At 37.3% G+C, this 19,936-nt stretch overlaps 1 protein-coding gene across 20 annotated transcripts in view; it reads left to right on the plus strand.

The window, feature by feature from the left end:
• Window positions 1-19,936, plus strand: part of HMBOX1 (homeobox containing 1) — a 258,216-nt gene that overhangs the window by 86,255 nt on the left and 152,025 nt on the right. For all 20 annotated transcript variants that reach the window (XM_066278625.1, XM_066278626.1, XM_066278607.1 and 17 more), the window contains exon 2: window positions 19,167-19,246. Coding sequence is in view for 8 of the 20 variants with exons in the window: in XM_066278609.1 (XP_066134706.1) it covers window positions 19,224-19,246 (23 nt within the window). In the remaining 12 variants the exon portion in view is untranslated. The remainder of the gene's footprint in view (window positions 1-19,166; window positions 19,247-19,936) is intronic.

The following is a 19,936-nucleotide window of genomic DNA, read 5'->3' on the forward strand; positions in this document are numbered from 1 at the left end:
ATTTTATTTATTGATTTGGAGGGGGCATTGGGAGGAGCGGGAAGCATCAACTCTTTTTTTTTTTTTTTTTTAATAATTTTATTTTTTTAATGGGGTGACATCAATAAATCAGGATACATATATTCAAAGATAACAAGTCCAGGTTATCTTGTCGTTCAATTATGTTGCATACCCACCACCCAAAGTCAGATTGTCCTCTGTCACCTATCTTGTTTTCTTTGTGCCCCTCCCCACCCCCTATCCCTCTCCCATTTCCCCCTCCCCCCCGTAACCACCACACTCTTATCAATGTCTCTTAGTTTCACTATTATGTCCCACCTACGTATGGAATAATACAGTTCCTGTTTTTTTCTGATTTACTTATTTCGCTTCGTATAATGTTATCAAGATCCCACCATTTTGCTGTAAATGTTCCGATGTCATCATTTCTTATGGCTGAGTAGTATTCCATAGTGTATATGTGCCACATCTTCTTTATCCAGTCATCTATTGATGGGCTTTTTGGTTGTTTCCATGTCCTGGCCACTGTGAACAATGCTGCAATAAACATGGGGCTGCATGTGTCTTTACGTATCAATGTTTCTGAGTTTTTGGGATATATACCCAGTAGAGGGATTGCTGGGTCATAAGGTAGTTCTATATTGCAGTTTTTTGAGGAACCACCATACTTTCTTCCATAATGGTTGTACTACTTTACATTCCCACCAACAGTGTATGAGGGTTCCTTTTTCTCCACAGCCTCTCCAACATTTGCTATTACCTGACTTGCTAATAACAGCTAATCGAATAGGTGTGAGGTGGTATCTCATTGCCGTTTTGATTTGCATTTCTCTAATAGCTAAAGAAGATGAGCATCTTTTCATATATCTGTTGGCCATTTGTATTTCTTCCTGGGAGAAGTGTCTGTTCATGTCCTCTTCCCATTTTTTTATTAGATTGTTTGTTTGTTTGTTGTTGAGTTTTATGAGTTCTTTGTATATTTTGGATATTAGGCCCTTATCTGAGCTGTTGTTTGAAAAAATCATTTCCCATTTAGTTGGCTTTCTGTTTATTTTGTTATCAGTTTCTCTTGCTGAGCAAAAACTTCTTAGTCTGATGTAGTCCCATTCATTAATTTTTGCCTTCACTTCTCTTGCCATTGGAGTCAAATTCATAAAATGCTCTTTAAAACCCAGGTCCCTGAGTTGAGTACCTATGTTTTCTTCTATGTACTTAATTGTTTCAGGTCTTATGTTTAGATCTTTGATCCATTTTGAGTTAATTTTTGTACAGGGGGAGAGACTGTAGTCCAGTTTCATTCTTTTGCATGTGGCTTTCCAGTTTTCCCAGCACCATTTATTGAAGAGGCTTTCTTTTCTCCATTGTGTGTTGTTGGCCCCTTTATCAAAAATTATTTGACTATATATATGTGGTTTTATTTCTGGACTTTCTATTCTGTTCCATTGGTCTGAGTGTCTATTTTTCTGCCAATACCATGCTGTTTTGATGGTCGTGGCCCTATAATAGAGTTTGAAGTCAGGTATTGTAATGCCCCCAGCTTCATTCTTTTTCTTTAGGATTGCTTTGGCTATTCTGGGTTTTTTATAGTTCCATATAAATCTGATGATTTTTTGCTCTATTTCTTTAAAAAATGTCATTGGCATTTTGATGGGAATTGCATTAAATTTGTATATTGCTTTGGGTAATATAGCCATCTTGATTATATTTATTCTTCCTAGCCAAGAACAAGGTATATTCTTCCATCTCATTATATCTTTTTCGATTTCCCTTAACAATGGTTTATAGTTTTCATTATATAAGTCCTTTACATTCTTTGTTACGTTTATTCCTAAGTATTTTATTTTTTTTGTTGCAATCGTGAAGGGGATTATTCTTTTGAGTTCCTTCTCAGTTGTTTCATTGTTGGCATATAGAAAGGCTATTGACTTCTGTATGTTAATTTTGTATCCTGCGACCTTACTGTATTGGCTTATTGTTTCTAGTAGTCTTTTTGTGGATTCTTTGGGGTTTTCGATGTATAGGATCATATCATCTGCAAAAAGTGATAGCTTTACTTCTTCTTTTCCGATATGGATGCCTTTAATTTCTTTGTCTTGTCCGATTGCTCTGGCTAGAACCTCTAGTACCACATTAAATAAGAGTGGAGAGAGTGGACAACCCTGTCTTGTTCCTGATTTAAGGGGGAAAGCCTTCAGTTTAGTGCCATTTAATATGATGTTAGCTGATGGTTTATCATATATGGCCTTTATCATGTTGAGATATTTTCCTTCTATACCCATTTTGTTGAGAGTCTTTTTTTTTTTTTTTTTCCATTTCACTTCACATATCTTTAATCCACATTTTTTGAAGAGGCATAGTAATCTTATATGATATCCTTTCCTCTATTTCTTTAGTTTCTTTTTTTTTTTTTTAATAAATTTTTATTAATGGTAATGGGATGACATTAATAAATCAGGGTACATATATTCAAAGAAAACATGTCTAGGTTATTTTGTCATCAAATTATGTTGCAAACCCCTCGCCCAAAGTCAGATTGTCCTCCGTCACCCTCTATCTAGTTCTCTGTGCCCCTCCCCCTCCCCCTAACTCTCTCCCTCCCTCCCTCCCATGTCCTCCCCTCCCCCCCACCCTTGGTAACCACCACACTCTTGTCCATGTCTCTTAGTCTCATTTTTATGTTCCACCAATGTATGGAATCATGTAGTTCTTGTTTTTTTCTGATTTGCTTATTTCACTCCTTATAATGTTATCAAGATCCCACCATTTTGCTGTAAATGATCTGATGTCATCATTTCTTATGGCTGAGTAGTATTCCATAGTGTATATGTGCCACATCTTCTTTATCCAGTCTTCTATTGAAGGGCTTTTTGGTTGTTTCCATGTCTTGGCCACTGTGAACAGTGCTGCAATGAACATGGGGCTACATGTGTCTTCACGTATCAATGTTTCTGAGGTTTCGGGGTATATACCCAGTAGAGGGATTGCTGGGTCATAAGGTAGTTCTATTTGCAGTTTTTTGAGGAACCACCATACTTTCCTCCATAATGGTTGTACTACTTTACAGTCCCACCAACAGTGAATGAGGGTTCCTTTTTCTCCACAGCCTCTCCAACATTTGCTATTACCCGTCTTGTTGATAATAGCTAATCTAACAGGAGTGAGGTGGTATCTCATTGTAGTTTTGATTTGCATTTCTCTAATAACTAATGAAGCTGAGCATCTTTTCATATATCTGTTGGCCATTTGTATCTCCTCCTGGGAGAAGTGTCTGTTCATGTCCTCTTCCCATTTTTTTATTGGATTGTTTGTTTGTTTGTTGTTGAGTTTTATGAGTTCTTTGTAAATTTTGGATATTAGGCCCTTATCTGAGCTGTCGTTTGAAAATATCAGTTCCCATATAGTTGGCTGTCTGTTTATTTTGATATCAGTTTCTCTTGCTGAGCAAAAACTTTTAATTCTGATGTAGTCCCATTCATTTATCTTTGCCTTCACTTCTCTTGCCATTGGAGTCAAGTTCATAAAATGTTCTTTAAAACCCAGGTCCATGATTTTAGTACCTATGTCTTCTTCTATGTACTTTATTGTTTCAGGTCTTATATGTAGGTCTTTGATCCATTTTCAATTAATTTTAGTACACGGGGACAGGCTGTAGTCGAGTTTCATTCTTTTGCATGTGGCTTTCCAGTTTTCCCAACACCATTTGTTGAAGAGGCTTTCTTTTCTCCATTGTGTGTTGTTGGCCCCTTTATCAAAGATTATTTGACCATATATATGTGGTTTTATTTCTGGGCTTTCTATTCTGTTCCATTGGTCTGAGTGTCTATTTTTTTGCCAATACCATGCTGTTTTGATTATCGTGGCCCTATAATATAGTTTAAAGTCAGGTATTGTAATGCCCCCAGCTTCATTCTTTTTCCTTAGGATTGTTTTGGCTATTCGGGGTTTTTTATAGTTCCATATAAATCTGATGATTTTTTGTTCCATTTCTTTAAAAAATCTCATAGGGATTTTGATGGGAATTGCATTAAATTTGTATATTGCTTTGGGTAATATGGCCATTTTGATTATATTTATTCTTCCTATCCAAGAACAAGGAATATTTTTCCATCTCATTGTATCTTTTTCGATTTCCCTTAACAATGCTTTGTAATTTTCATTATATAGGTCCTTTACGTTCTTTGTTATGTTTATTCCTAGGTATTTTATTTTTTTTGTTGCAATCGTGAAGGGGATTATTTTTTTGAGTTCGTTTTCTAATATTTCATTGTTGGCATATAGAAAGGCTATGGACTTTTGTATGTTAATTTTGTATCCTGCGACCTTACTGTATTGGTTTATTGTTTCTAATAATCTTTTTGTGGAGTCCTTCGGGTTTTCGATGTATAGGATCATATCATCAGCAAAAAGTGATAGCTTTACTTCTTCTTTTCCGATATGGATGCCTTTTATTTCTTTGTCTTGTCTGATTGCCCTGGCCAGAACTTCTAGCACCACGTTGAATAAGAGTGGAGAGAGTGGACAACCCTGTCTTGTTCCTGATTTAAGGTAGAAAGTCCTCAGTTTTATGCCGTTTAATAGGATGTTGGCTGATGGTTTATCATATATGGCCTTTATCATGTTGAGATATTTTCCTTCTATACCCATTTTGTTGAGAGTCTTAAACATAAAATTGTGTTGTATTTTATCAAAAGCCTTTTCTGCATCTATTGATAAGATCATGCGGTTTCTGTTCTTTGTTTTGTTGATATGGTGTATTACGTTAACCGTTTTGCGTATGTTGAACCATCCTTGAGATTCTGGGATGAATCCCACTTGATCATGATGTATTATTTTTTTAATATGTTGTTGTATTCGGTTTGCCAGTATTTTGTTTAGTATTTTAGCATCTGTATTCATTAGAGATATTGGTCTGTAGTTTTCTTTCTTTGTGCCATCCTTGCCAGGTTTTGGTATGAGGGTTATGTTGGCTTCATAAAATGTGTTTGGAAGTATTGCTTCTTCAATTTTTTGGAAGACTTTGAGTAGAATAGGAACCAAGTCTTCTTTGAATGTTTGATAGAATTCACTAGTATAACCGTCTGGGCCTGGACTTTTATTTTTGGGGAGATTTTTAATAGTTTTTTCTATTTCCTCCCTGCTGATTGGTCTGTTTAGGCTTTCTGCTTCTTCATGACTCAGTCTAGGAAGGTTGTATTGTTCTAGGAATTTATCCATTTCTTCTAGATTGTTGTATTTGGTGGCATATAATTTTTCATAGTATTCTACAATAATTCTTTGTATTTCTATGATGTCTGTGGTGATCTCTCCTCTTTCATTTTGGATTTTATTTATTTGAGTCCTGTGTCTTTTTTCCTTGGTGAGTCTTGCCAAGGGTTTGTCAATTTTGTTGATCTTTTCAAAGAACCAGCTCCTTGTTTTATTGATTTTTTCTATAGTTTCTCTGTTCTCTATTTCATTTATTTCTGCTCTGATTTTTATTATCTCCTTTCTTCGGCTGGTTTTGGGTTGTCTTTGTTCTTCTTTTTCTAGTTTCTTAAGGTGTGAAGTTAAGTGGTTTACTTCGGCTCTCTCTTGTTTGTTCATATAGGCCTGAAGTGATATGAACTTTCCTCTTATTACTGCTTTTGCTGCATCCCAGAGATTCTGATATGTCGTATTTTCATTTTCATTTGTCTGTATATATCTTTTGATTTCTGCGCTTATTTCTTCTTTGACCCATTCATTTTTTAGAAGTATGTTGTTTAGTTTCCACATTTTTGTGGGTTTTCCCCCCTCTTTTTTGCAGTTGAATTCTAGTTTCAAGGCTTTATGATCAGAAAATATGCTTGGTACAATTTCAATTTTTCTAAATTTGCTGATATTGTCTTTGTGGCCCAACATATGGTCAATTCTTGAGAATGTTCCATGTACACTAGAGAAAAATGTATACTCTGTCGCTTTGGGATGAAGTGTCCTGTAGATGTCTATCATATCCAGGTGTTCTAGTATTTCGTTTAAGGCCACTATATCTTTATTTATTCTCTGTTTGGATGACCGATCTAGAGCCGTCAGCGGTGTATTGAGGTCTCCAAGTATGATTGTATTTTTGTTAGTTTTTCTTTTAAGGTCAATAAGTAGCTGTCTTATATATTTTGGTGCTCCTTGGTTTGGTGCGTATATATTAAGGATTGTTATGTCTTCTTGATTCAACTTCCCCTTAATCATTATGAAATGACCATTTTTGTCTCTGAGTACTTTTTCTGTCTTGTAGTCAGCTTTATTAGATATGAGTATTGCTACACCTGCTTTTTTTTGGGTGTTGTTTGCTTGGAGTATTGTTTTCCAGCCTTTCACTTTGAATTTGTTTTTATCCTTGTTGCTTAGATGTGTTTCTTGTAGGCAGCATATAGTTGGATTTTCTTTTTTAATCCATTCTGCTACTCTGTGTCTTTTTATTGGTAAGTTTAATCCATTTACATTTAGTGTAATTATTGACACTTGTGGGTTCCCTACTGCCATTTTATAAATTGCTTTCTGTTAGTTTTGTATCTAGTTTGATTCTTCTCTTTTGTTTTTCTATCATTTGTTTTTGTTTGTTTGTGTTCCATACTTCTTTCCTCTGTTGCTACCTTTTTTAAGTCAAGTGTTTTTGTGGTGGTTTTTTTAAGGGTGGTTACCATTAAGTAATGAAAAGGGTACCTACCATATTGATTGTAGTACCCTATCTTATAAGTATTTCTGCACTTCATCATCCTTTGCTACTGTTAATCTCCATCCTCTCCCCCCTTTTTTTCCTTTGTTGTCACAGTTTAAGTTTGGTTTTATTGTGTTCTTGGTGGAGCTGTTACTTGTGGTGGTGTTTTCTTTTGTTCTTTGAATCTGGTTGGAAAACCCCCCTTAGTATTTCCTGGAGTGGGGGCATTCTGTTGATAAATTCTCTCATCTTTTCTGTATTTGTGAATGTTTTTATATCTCCTTCATACTTGAAGGATAGCTTTGATGGGTATAGTATTCTTGGCTGAAAGTTCCTCTCTTTCAGGGCTTTAAATATTGGGGTCCACTCTCTTCTAGCTTGTAGAGTTTCTGCTGAGAAATCTGATGATAATCTAATGGGCCTTCCTTTATATGTTGTACTCTTCTTTTCCCTGGCTGCCTTGAGAATTTTTTCTTTGTCATTGGTTTGTGTCATCTTTATTATGATGTGCCTTGGAGTGGGTTTGTTGGGGTTAAGAAAACTTGGTGTTCTGTTTGCTTCTTGAATTTGAGGCTTTAGTTCCTTCCACAGGCTTGGGAAGTTCTCCTCTATTATTTGTTTGAGTATATTCTCCATTCCATTTTCTTTCTCTTCTCCCTCTGATATACCTATTATTCTTATGTTATTCTTTCTGATGGAGTCAGACAATTCCTGTAGGGCTTTCTCGTTTTTTATTATTTTTGAGTCTCTTTCTTCTTCTCTCTGTTGTGCCTCAAGTTGTTTGTCTTCTATTTCACTAATCCTATCTTCAATCTGGGCTGTTCTGTTAGCTAAGCTTGTTACCTCGTTTTTCAGCTCGTGAATTGAGTTTTTCATTTCTGTTTGATTTGTTTTTATAGTTTCAATTTCCTTGGTAATATATTCTTTGTGTTCATTGAGTTGTTTTCTGATCTCCCTATATTGCCTTTCTGTGTTTTCTTGTATATCTCTGAGTATTTTTAAGATTTCTATTTTAAATTCTCTGTCATTTAGCTCCAAGGCTTCCAATATGTTAAGTCTTTTCTCCATAGATTTTTCCACATCTATTTGTGTTACCTTTCTTTCTTTTGTATCCATAATATTCGATTTCCTCTTTCTTATCGGCATCTGAGGGTGGTCTTATTGATAGCACTAATTAGAATTAATAAAGAGTAAAAAGAAAAAAAAAAAAAAAAGGGTAATACACCCCACAAAAAAAAACAGTAATAATTTATTATTTCCCCCTTTTTTTCTCTCTTCTCTTTCCCTCCTCTCCCCTCCTCAGGGAAATATCGTGCCTATAATGGAGGGCCTGATTTGGGGTGAAGAGTTCAAGGGGCAAAAAAAAGGGAGTAGGGACCTACTAAATGCAAAAAAAAAAAAAAGGAAGAAAATCTTAGACAAGCATAAGATGATTTGCTTGTAAGTGATGGTCAACTAAGAGATATAATGAGAGGGGCAAGAGGGAATCAGAAAAAAGGACCAAAAAAGAATAATAAAGAAGAAAAAATAAAAATAATAAGTAAAAATCTGTTGTATTAAGTGGAGCGAAGACTAAATACAATGGAGACCTTGGGTTGGGAGGACCCAAAATGCCACAAAAATAAACAAGAGAAAAAAAAAATAAAAACAAAAGCAAAAAAGAGAAATAAAGCCAAAAAAAAAGCCTTGAGTCCCAAATTAACTAATTTGTTCGTGATTGAGGATTATATGGGAGGAAAGTAAAATGAGAAAAGAAAAAACGAATAGAAAGGAAAAAATAAGGAAAAGAGAAAAACGAAGGAAGAAATAAAATAGGAGGAGAAAAAAACAAAATAAAGCAAGACAAAAAAAACAAAAAAACAAAAGAGGAGAGAGTGAGAGTTAAGTGTTTTGGAGTATAACCTTAAAGGAGGGTGAGGATGAAGAAGAAAAATAAAATGCAACACTCATGGGTAGTGTAGTTCAAGAAAGGGGAAGCATAAGATGGGCAGAGAATAGAAGGACCGAGGTGGAGGAAATAAAGGCAAAAAGATAGAAGAAACAAACGACAACAACAACAACAAAAATTAGTGGATCAAGTTGTAAAGTCTGTGGGTTTTTCTTGATTTTGAGAGGTTAACCTCTTCCTTTTTCTTTTCTCTCCCTCTTCCTGGTCGGTGACTCTGTACCCCAGGCTCTGCCCCTGTGTCACTCTTAGGTAGGGATTTGCAGTTGATGGGATTCTATGGCAATGTCATATAATTGGCTTTAGTCTTGCTGGAAGTAAAGGCTTGTTGGCGTTTGCAGGGTCCAACGATGAGAGAGTTTGCTTTCCTGGATTCTCTCTCCTAGTCCCCCCTTTCTGAATTAGCAGCCTGGTGATCCAGCTATAAGGCTGCAACTGCTTCTGCCTGGGGAGTAAGAGGCTCAAAGAGCTGGGAAATCCCCACTCTATCCCCACTCAGTGCAAGGCTTTGGGAAAGGCTCTGAGAGTCAGGGCCTCCAGTGTAATCAGGCGGGGGTGGGAGTCAATTGTTGTCAAGGTGACTGTTCAGCGCCTATCATTTAGTTGGACCTCTCAACCCAGGCTTTCCACACTTTGTAGCCTGTTTTTGCAGGGAAGAAGAGGCACTAGTCTCTGCTTACGACTAGTGTAGTATAGACCTTATTATCTGCCAAGTTCTTCTTGTTAGCGTTTATCCCTGAATATGGAGGCTCTATCAATCAGAAGTTGCCCCCGCCCCTTTAGCGAGAGGCACTAAAAAATATCACGCCTCTTGTCTTGGATCGCTGAACTGAGAGAGATCTTATCAATTAGAACCGAGGGTGCGCAGATTTTATGGGTTAAGCTAATTTCAGTGATTGGGTCGCAGCTGTGTTTCCGAAGGTATTTTAGGCTGCCTGCGCGCGCCCCTCCCCCAACGCTTGATTGTTAGCTTGAATGGCTGGGTGAGGTGCCCCGCCTACGGAGAGAATCTCCCAAGCCTCTCCCGCTCGCCCCGCCGCTGGCGGCTGGACCGCACCAGGCGCAGGATAATGGAGCCCCCTGGGTGTGCGGGCCAGCAGGGCGCCCTGGGCGCGTGGAATGCCCAAGGCACACGGGCGAATGGGGCGCTCCGGGCACCGGTGGCCGGCGACCCCCACTCGCAGTGTGCGGGCCACTGGGAACGTCAGTGGTGCTCAACCGGACCGGGCGCGCGAGCGGAGGCTCGTGGCGGCCGTTCGCGGCGGCCGCTCGCGGTTCCCAAGTATATGGGCTGACTCACCGCAGGCGCACTCCCTCGCGGCTTGAATGAGCGTCGCTGCTGCAGTAGCTTCCTCCACACCCTCGTCTCTCAGATTCAAGTGATAACAGTCCTTTTGCTTTCAGTTTGTGTGGAACTCCGGAATGCTCCGAGGATAAATTTTTCTGTTTCTAGTTGATAAATTTGTTGTGATTTAGGGGAGAGCTGTCGGACGCGCTTCTCATGGCGCCATTTCCGTGACGTCACTCTGTTGAGAGTCTTAAACATAAAATTGTGTTGTATTTTATCGAAAGCCTTTTCTGCGTCTATTGATAAGATCATGTGGTTTTTGTTCTTTGTTTTGTTGATATGGTGTATTACGTTAACCGTTTTACGTATGTCGAACCATCCTTGAAATTCTGGGATGAATCCCACTTGATCATGATGTATTATTTTTTTAATATGTTGTTGTATTCGATTTGCTAGTATTTTGTTTAGTATTTTAGCATCTGTATTCATTAGAGATATTGGTCTGTAGTTTTCTTTTTTTGTGCCATCCTTGCCTGGTTTTGGTATGAGGGTTATGTTGGCCTCATAAAATGTGTTTGGAAGTATTGCTTCTTCTTCAATTTTTTGGAAGACTTTGAGTAGAATAGGAACCAAGTCTTCTTTGAATGTTTGATAAAATTCGCTGGTATAGCCGTCAGCTCCTGGACTTTTATTTTTGGGGAGGTTTTTAATGGTTTTTTCTATTTCTTCTCTACTGATAGGTCTGTTTAGGCTTTCTGCTTCTTCTTGACTCAGTCTAGGAAGGTTGTATTTTTCTAGGAATTTATCCATTTCTTCTAGGTTGTTGAATTTAGTGGCATAAAGTTTTTCATAGTATTCTACAATAATTCTTTGTATATCTACGGTGTCCGTGGTGATTTCTCCTCTTTCATTTTTGACTTTGTTTATATGAGTTCTTTCTCTTTTTTCCTTGGTAAGTCTTGCCAAGGGTTTGTCAATTTTGTTGATCTTTTCAAAGAACCAGCTCCTTGTTCTATTAATTTTTTCTATAGTTTTTCTGTTCTCTAATTCATTTATTTCTGCTCTGATTTTTATTATCTCCTTTCTTCAGCTGCTTTTGGGTTGTCTTTGTTCTTCTTTTTCTAGTTCCTTAAGGTGGGAAGTTAAGTGGTTCACTTGGGCTCTCTCTTTTTTGTTCATATATGCCTGAAGCGATATGAACTTCCCTCTTATCACTGCTTTTGCTGCATCCCATAGATTCTGATATGTCGTATTGTCATTTTCATTAGTCTGTATATATCTTTTGATCTCTGCACTTATTTCTTCTTTGACCCATTCATTTTTTAAAAGTATGTTGTTTAGTTTCCACATTTTTGTGGGATTTTTTTCCTCTTTTTTGCAGTTGAATTCTAGTTTCAAGGCTTTATGATCAGAAAATATGCTTGGTACAACTTCAATTTTTCTGAATTTGCTGATGTTGTTTTTGTGGCCCAACATATGGTCAATTCTTGAGAATGATCAATGTACACTGGAGAAAAATGTATACTCAGTCACTTTGGGATGAAATGTCCTGTAGATGTCTATCATATCCAGGTGCTCTAGTGTTTTGTTTAAGGCCACTATGTCTTTGTTGATTCTCTGTTTGGATGACCGATCTAGAGCCATCAGCGGTGTATTGAGGTCTCCAAGTATGATTGTATTTTTGTCAGTTTTTGTTTTAAGATCAATAAGTAGCTGTCGTATATATTTTGGTGCTCCTTGGTTTGGTGCATATATATTAAGAATTGTTATGTCTTCTTGATTCAGTGTCCCCTTAGCCATTATGAAATGGCCATTTTTGTCTCTGAGTACTTTTCCTGTCTTGTAGTCAGCATTATCCGATATGAGTATTGCTACGCCTGCTTTTTTTTTGGATGTTATTTGCTTGGAGTATTGTTTTCCAGCCTTTCACTTTGAATTTGTTTTTATCCTTGTTACTTAGATGAGTTTCCTGTAGGCAGCATACAGTTGGATTTTCTTTTTTAATCCATTCTGCTACTCTGTGCCTTTTTATTGGTGAGTTTAATCCGTTTACATTTAGTGTAATTATTGATACTTGTGAGTTCCCTATTGCCATTTTATATCTTGCTTTCTGTTAGTTTTGTGTCTTGTTTGATCCTTCTCTTTCGTTTTTCTATATTTTGTTTTTATTTGGTTGTATTCCATACATCTTTCCTCTGTTGCTATCTTTTTTATCTCATGTGGTTCTGTGGTGGTTTTTTCAAGGGTGGTTACCTTTGAGTAATGAAAAGGGTCCCTACCCTGTTCATTGTAGCAAACTATTTTGTGAGTACTTTTGCACTCCATCGTCCTTTGCTACTGTTAATCTCCATCCTCTCCCCCTCTTTCTTTTTGTTGTTGTCACAGTTTAAATTTGGTTTTATTGTGTTCTTGGAGCTTTTACTTGTGGCTCTGGTTTTTTTTTGTTCTTTGTATCTGATTGGAGAAACCCCTTTAGTAATTCCTGGAGTGGGGGTTTTCTGATGATAAATTCCCTCATCTTTTCTGTATCTGTGAATGTTTTTATTTCTCCTTCATATTTGAAGGATAGCTTTGATTGGTATAGTATTCGTGGCTGAAAGTTCCTCTCTTTCAGGACTTTAAATATTGGGGTCCACTCTCTTCTAGCTTGTAGACTTTCTGCTGAGAAATCTGATGATAATCTAATGGGCCTTCCTTTATATGTTGTATTCTTCTTTTCCCTGGCTGCCTTGAGAATTTTTTCTTTGCTGTTGGTTTGTGTCAATTTCATTATGATATGCCTTGGAGTAGGTTTGTTGGGGTTAAGAAAACTTGGAGTTCTGTTTGCTTCTTGAACTTGAGGCTTTAGTTCTTTCCACAGGCTTGGGAAGTTCTCATCTATTATTTGTTTGAGTATGTTCTCCATTCCATTTTCTCTCTCTTCTCCCTCTGATATACCTATTATTCTTATGTTATTCTTTTTGATGGAGTCAGATAATTCTTGTAGGGCTATCTCATTTTTTTTAATTTTTGAGTCTCTTTCTTCTTCTCTCTGTTGTGCCTCAAGTTGCTTGTCTTGTATTTCACTAATCCTCCTTCTATCTGACCTGTTCTATTAGCTAAGCTTGTTACTTCGTTTTTCAGCTCGTGAATTGAGTTTTTCATCTCTGTTTGATTTGTTTTTATAGTTTCAATTTCCTTGGACATATATTCTTTGTGATCATTGAGTTGTTTTCTGAGCTCTCTAAATTGCCTTTCTGTGTTTTCTTGTATATCTCTGAGTATTTTTAGGATTTCTATCTTGAATTCTCTGTCATTTAGCTCCAAGGTTTCCAATATATTAAATTTTTTCTCCATAGATTTTTCCTCATCTAGCTGTGTTACCTCTCTTTCTTTTTTATCCATGATATTCGATTTTCTCTTCCTTAATGGCATCTGAGGGTGGTTTTGTTGATAGTATTAATGAGATTTAATAAAGAATAAAAAGTTAAAAAAATAATAAAAAAAATAAAAAATCGAAAAGAGTTTTTTTTTTAAAAAAAATTAATAATGAAATAAAGAAAAATAAAATAAAATTAAAATTAAAAAAAAAAAAAGGAAATTATTCCCCCCCCTCCTTTTTTCCTCTCCTCTCCTCTCCTCTCCACTCTTTCTTGAGAAAATCTTTTGGTGGACTGTGAATTATAACAAACAATGCCTGTGATGGAGGGCCTGAATTGGGGAAAAATATTAAAGGGGGGGGGGAAAAAAAAAAAGAGCGTATGGACCCACAAAAAGCAAATAAGGAAAAAATTTGGGTCAAGAATAAAATGATTTGCTTTTAGGTGTTGGTTGTCTAAGAGTTATGATGAGAGGAATAAGAGGAAAACGGAAAAATGGGGGGACAAATTAAAAAATTACTATTGTATTTAGTGGAATAAGAACTAGATAATATGGAGAGCCAGGGATGAGAGCACTGCTAGTGAGTTAAAAAGGTGAAGTAAAACCCCCCCAAAAATGCCACAAACATAAGTTTGAGTCCCAGATAAGATATTTTGTTTGTTATTGAGGTTTGAATGAGAGGAGATGTAAAGGAGAAAGGAAGAAACTAATATAGAGGGAGAAAAGAAAGAGAGAGAGAGAAAAAAAGAGGGAACCACTAAAAGAAGAAAAAAGAAAGGAGAGAGAGAGAGAGTTAAGGGTTTTGGAGTGCAACCCTCATAGAGAGAAAGGAAGAGAAGAGAAAAGATAATGGGAGATGTAACACTTATGGGTAGTGTAGTTCAAGGAGAGGAGAGAGTAAGACCGGTAGAGAGTTAATCGGCCAAATTGGAGGAGGAAAAAAAAGTATCAAGAATGAAGATAAGAGAAACAAACAAACAAATATAATAAAATGGGATAGGTTATAAAGTCTGCAGATTATTCTTGATTTTGAGAGGTTATCTTCTTGCTTTTTCTTTTCTCTCCCTCTTCCTGGTCGGTGACTCTGTACCCCGGGTTCTGCCCCTTTGGCACGCTCAGGTAGAGGTTTGCAGTTGATAAGTCTCTATGGCAATGTCATGTATTGTGCTTTAGTCTCGTTGGCAGTCGAAGCTCATTAGCATTTATAGGCTCCGACAGTGAGAGAGTCCGTGTTCCTGGAGCCTTTCTCCTAGTCTTTCCTTCCTCAATTAGTAGCCTGATAATCCAGCTATGGGGTTGCTGCTGCCTCTGCCTGGATAGTAAGAGGCTCAAAGAGCTGGCAACTCCCCACTCTATTTCCACTCAGCACAGGGCTCTGGGTAAGGCTCAGTCAGTCAGATCTGCTAGCGTAATCAGGCGGGCTTTCCGCCCACTCAAAGACCTCTGGCTCTGCCACTCTGTCCGGTAACACAAGCGGGTGCCCACTTCCGGGGCGCTTGGAGGAAACTCTCACTCACTGTCTGTGACCAGGATATCCGGCCAGCAGTCTCACGCTCTGAGTGAAACCCCCAACCGCAGGGAAAAGTTGCAGCGTTGGAATTGAGTCTCACTCTGTCCCCGTGCGCGGCTTTTGCAAGGCGCTGGGGCGGCCCGAGATTCCGCTTTGGCCCACACAAAGGCCCCTGACTCTGCCCCTCTGTGCGATAACACGGGCGCGCACTGCCGAGGCACTCGGAGGAATCGCTCACTCCTTATCTGCGCGCGCAAACCAGGATATGAGGCCAGACGCTTTTCCCTCTGAGTGAAACACCCTCCAGCACGGAAAATCTCCACCGTTGGAATTAGTTCTCACTCCCTCCCGTGCGTGGCTTTCCCAGGGCGCTGGGGCTGCCCAGAGACTCTGCCCTCGGCCCACAGAAAGGCCTCTGACCCTGCCTCTCCGTGGGGCAACACGGGCACCCACTCTCGGGGCCTAGGAAGAAATTCTCGCCCACTAACTGCGCACCGACCAGGAGACCGGGTAAAATGGCCGCTCCGCTTGTCTTTCTTTGTTTGGGTTTGGCACGAGTGTTAGCTTGTATTGCCCGGGTTGCCACAGGATCAGATTTTCCTCGGCTTGGATCTCCATGCCACAGCCTGGTTCAGCCATTTTTTTCGCGGCCTGGATCTATTCACCCCCTTTGCCTGCCTCAGTTTCTATATTCACAGTTACCAGAGAAAGCCGCCCTGTTTAGGTTAGTGAGGAAGGCGGAGCATTTCTTACTCCCTATTTCCTTCGGGGTTTGGTTATATATTTAGCCAATTTTTCACTCAGTCATACCTTTGGGTGTATTGCGAAGCATCTGGAAGCTCCAAGTATAGGTTTTTCTGTTTCTGGTTGAAGATCTTGTTGAGTTTTGGGGGAGATTTATCGGTATCGCTTCCTACCCCGCCATTACTCTGACGTTATCTCTCAGCATTAACTCTTATACCCATATGTGCCTTGACCAGGCAAGCCTAGGTTTTTAAACCAGAGACCTCATCATTCCCAGGTCAGTAGTATCCACTGTTCCACCACAGGTTAGGCTTTTCTCATTATTTTTCTAGGTGTTTCCTGCTAAACTAGGGGAAATTTTTATTAATTTTTTTTCTTTCTTTTTTTTTTTTTTTTTTTTTGTATTTTTTGTATTTTTCTGAAACTGGAAACGGGGAGGCAGTCAGACAGACTCCCGCATGCACCCGACCGGGATCCACCCGGCACGCCCACCAGGGGACGATGCTCTGCCCATCTGGAGCGTCGCTCTGTCGCGACCAGAGCTACTCTAGCGCCTGAGGTAGAGGCCACAGAGCCATCCCCAGCGCCCGAGCCAACTTTGCTCCAATGGAGCCTTGGCTGCGGGAGGGGAAGAGAGAGAGAGGAAGGAGAGGGGGAGGGGTGGAGAAGCAGATGGGTGCTTCTCCTTTGTGCCCTGGCTGGGAATCGAACCCGGGACTTCCACATGCCAGGCCGACGCTCTACCACTGAGCCAACTGGCCAGGGCAATTTTTATTAATTTTAAATGTGTTTTATCAAACCTCTCCTTAATTTATTTTTTTAACTTCAACTTTTTTTACTAGAATTGCTTGAGAATTTTAGGTATTCCATCAGATCATTAGCAAAAGATATCTTTTTCTTTCATTCTAATGTTTGTTTGCTATTGTCTTCAAGTCAGTGTTGAAGTATAAAGGGCTTAGTCAGCTTCCTGCTCTAATTTCTAATTTTATTCATTTCATTTATTGAATGAATAATAACATTTATATGGTTAAAATAATAAAAAGAAATGTTTCCTGTGAATTCTCCTTCCTACCCCACCCCATCTGTCCATTTTGTACCCTGTTTTGAATATAACCATTCTTGTTGGATCTCTTCCATAGATCATTAAATTTCTATATAGAAGCAAGTCCTTAATAGATATGTATACATAACAGACATATTACAATATATTTATTTACTGTGTGTGCATACAATCTTTGTTGAAATAGTTTGAGTATTTTGCTGTTTAGGATACTTGCTATTCTCTTTTCCCAAAAATGTTTAGGTTTTTTGTTCTATTGTTTTTCATGGGGCTTTTATTAAAAAATTGTTGCTGGGCCTGACCTGTGGTGGCGCAGTGGATAAAGCGTCAACCTGAAAATGCTGAGGTTGCCGGTTCGAAACCCTGGGCTTGCCTGGTCAAGGCACATATGGAGTTGATGCTTCCTGCTCCTCCCCCCCTTCTCTCTCTCTCTCTCTCTGTCTCTCTCTCTCTCCTTTCTAAAATTAATAAATTTTTTTAAAAATGGGAAAAAAATTAAAAAAAAATTGTTGCTGAATTTTACTAGATGCCTTTTTAGCGCCTGGTATTATCATATAATTTTTTTTCTTCTTAATTTGTTGATATATTGGCTTATGTTGAAACCACTCTTTCATTTTTGCAATAAGTTATAATAGTATATTATTTTGGATATGCAGCTGGACTTTGTTGTCTAATTTGATTTTTTTATTTAGAATTTCTACATTTAACTTTTAGGTGAAATTGGTTTCAGGTATATTTTGTGTACTAGATTTGTTATTGAGTCATTCTGACTTCAGAAAATGAATTGGAATATTTTCTGTATTTTTCAGTGATTTGATATTATTTGAATTATTATTTTTTAATTGATTTATTAAGATTAAGAATATGACAAGAACCCAGATGGTCTTGATGTCTTTTCTCTAGTAGGATTTTAATTATCTTTAAATTTAATACTTATGTTTCTACTTTATTTCATAAGCATGCCTCATAATCTCCTTTAACTATTTTTTCTCTCTGGAATTTTTCTTCCAATGATTTTCACCTCTCTTCACACCTTGGTTTGGTGCAAGTCTTATTCTAATCTTCAAGTAACAGTCGAGATCTCACTCTAAGTTGTTTTCCCATTTCTCTGTAACCTAAATTAATTTCCAAATTGTTACTCTAATTAACTTTGTTATTTTAGTCTATTCACATTGTCTTTTATTAGAGGTGTGTGTGTGTCTACTTTTTATTTGACTCTTCTCCATAGTTTAATAAACTCCTACACTGCTGAAATCATCTTATTCAAATTATGACCTTGTGTCAATGCCAGGGTACATAGCTACTTAGTATAAATTTTAGCTGAATTTGTGTAATAGTGAAAAATGTGTATTGACCAGTAATCAGTTTTGTGGCTTGGTGTTGCTATTTTAACTACCAGTAACATTTTCAGTAGATTTCTTTGTAGGTACTTCATAGCCTCTTTTTTAGGACAGGTGATTCTTAAGTCAGCAAGAAAATTAAGTACAACAGGAACTTCATTAATGCTACAATTTAAGATACGCAAATGTCAAAGGTTTCTAACTTTACCCTTTATATTTCGCATATATCTTTAGTCACTGTCAGACACTTGGATCATGCTTAATATAATTCAGTGCTGAATGTGTATTTTAATGTGAGAGTTTTTGACATCAACAATTTTAACTTTAATTTATAATCTTAACTTTGAATTTAATGGAAATATTTGCCTCCATAGATTGTGTTTTCAAACTGCTAATAGGTTCAGTCAGTAATACATGATCTTTAGCTCCTAAAATCATGAATAGTAGATATCATTTTTTGTTAAAAATCTTTGCCTGAATTGAAAGGGGTCAAAGTGTCTGTGTGGTGAATAAAGCATTAGAATACTAATCAGAAAATGAAAGTACTTAGACTCAGTCCCTCCATTATTAACTTAAACTCTGTTTAGTAATCTACAATACAATATAGGCATACATCATTTTTAAAATTGGCAGTAATAGCCCCTGCTACTTGATAGTTTGTGAAGTGCTTCATCACCACTATTTTAAAAATGTTTTGACTTCTTTTAGCTTATTAAAGTAGTTATCTCTTACTCCTGTTTGATTTATGGGAAAATTGAGACTTAGAGAAATTAAGCCACTCAAGATTTGGCTAGCAGTAAAATAAGTAATATACTTGGAACAAGATCCCAGAATTTACCACATAGTTAAGACCTTTAGTTGCAATCATGCTATGGTATGTTTTTTGTTTATATGATTCTGTATTAATGCACTGATGTTATTATCAAAATGTTATCTTGAATGTCACTATGGTGTATATATAGTATATACATTACACATGACATTGAATATTTAAATCTGTACCTCTGGGTGGTGTCCGATAACAGATTAACATTGAGAGGTTTGATTTTCATTACTTTTCCCAAGTGAATAATTTGAAAGCTATAACTAATAGTTTTCTATTTTTAAAATTTTGCTTCAAACCAGTGTTTAATTTCAGAATTACAAAGTAATTTTAAAGACATGATTAGCTGATGTTACCTAATGAAAATTTTTATTCAATACTTGGTTAACAAATATTTCTGAATTTCCTGTCTTTATTCTACAGAATGATAGATAACGCTGATCATCTCTAGAAAAGATATCAATTCACCTCATGTAAAGTATGCTCAGTTCCTTCCCAGTGGTGTAAGTATCTAGCTCTTTTCTTAATTTTAGTCTTCTCAATTATTTTTTATAAAGTTAAGAATCATTATGATTATGACTCAAAAATGATAGTAACCATTTATAAAGTTGAATGAATTTTTTTCATAATCATGTGATCATGTGGTAATTTCTTTTTTTTTCTTTTTTTTTTTTTGGTGGGCCATCATCTTTAATCCCAGCTTGCACCTGGCGGGCAAGTAAAAACACACACTGGGCTCTAAAACCCACTCATTCAGTGCTCACAAAGCTACTGACTTATCCGAGTTTCCTAGAATCAAAGGTGTCTAGATCACCAGCCTTATTCACCTCTGTTTCCCATCTCCTTCCTTCTCCCTGCACAAAGTCTGCACAAACTGGGTTTTCCTTCAGCGCTCCGCCTTCTTGGTTACTTCTCCTGGCCTCCTCCACATGGCCTTTCTCTACTCTCCTCTCAGCTCTGTCCTCTATTGCTAATCTCAGAAACCGAGAGAGCATCATGTGGTAATTTCTTGATGAATTTTCAAATTGATCAACTTTATTTTTACCATTTTTTTAAACTTTAAAGTCTGACATTGATTTTTAATTGAATGTAAAATTACTTATTTAAAACTACTTAATAGCCTAGAAACTTGTGAAAGAGATATTTAGTCATTGAGAGCTAGTGTTAGATTCCTTGTTACAATCAGAATATTG

Source organism: Saccopteryx bilineata, chromosome 1 (assembly GCF_036850765.1).
Source record: "Saccopteryx bilineata isolate mSacBil1 chromosome 1, mSacBil1_pri_phased_curated, whole genome shotgun sequence".
Lineage (NCBI taxonomy): Eukaryota > Metazoa > Chordata > Mammalia > Chiroptera > Emballonuridae > Saccopteryx > Saccopteryx bilineata.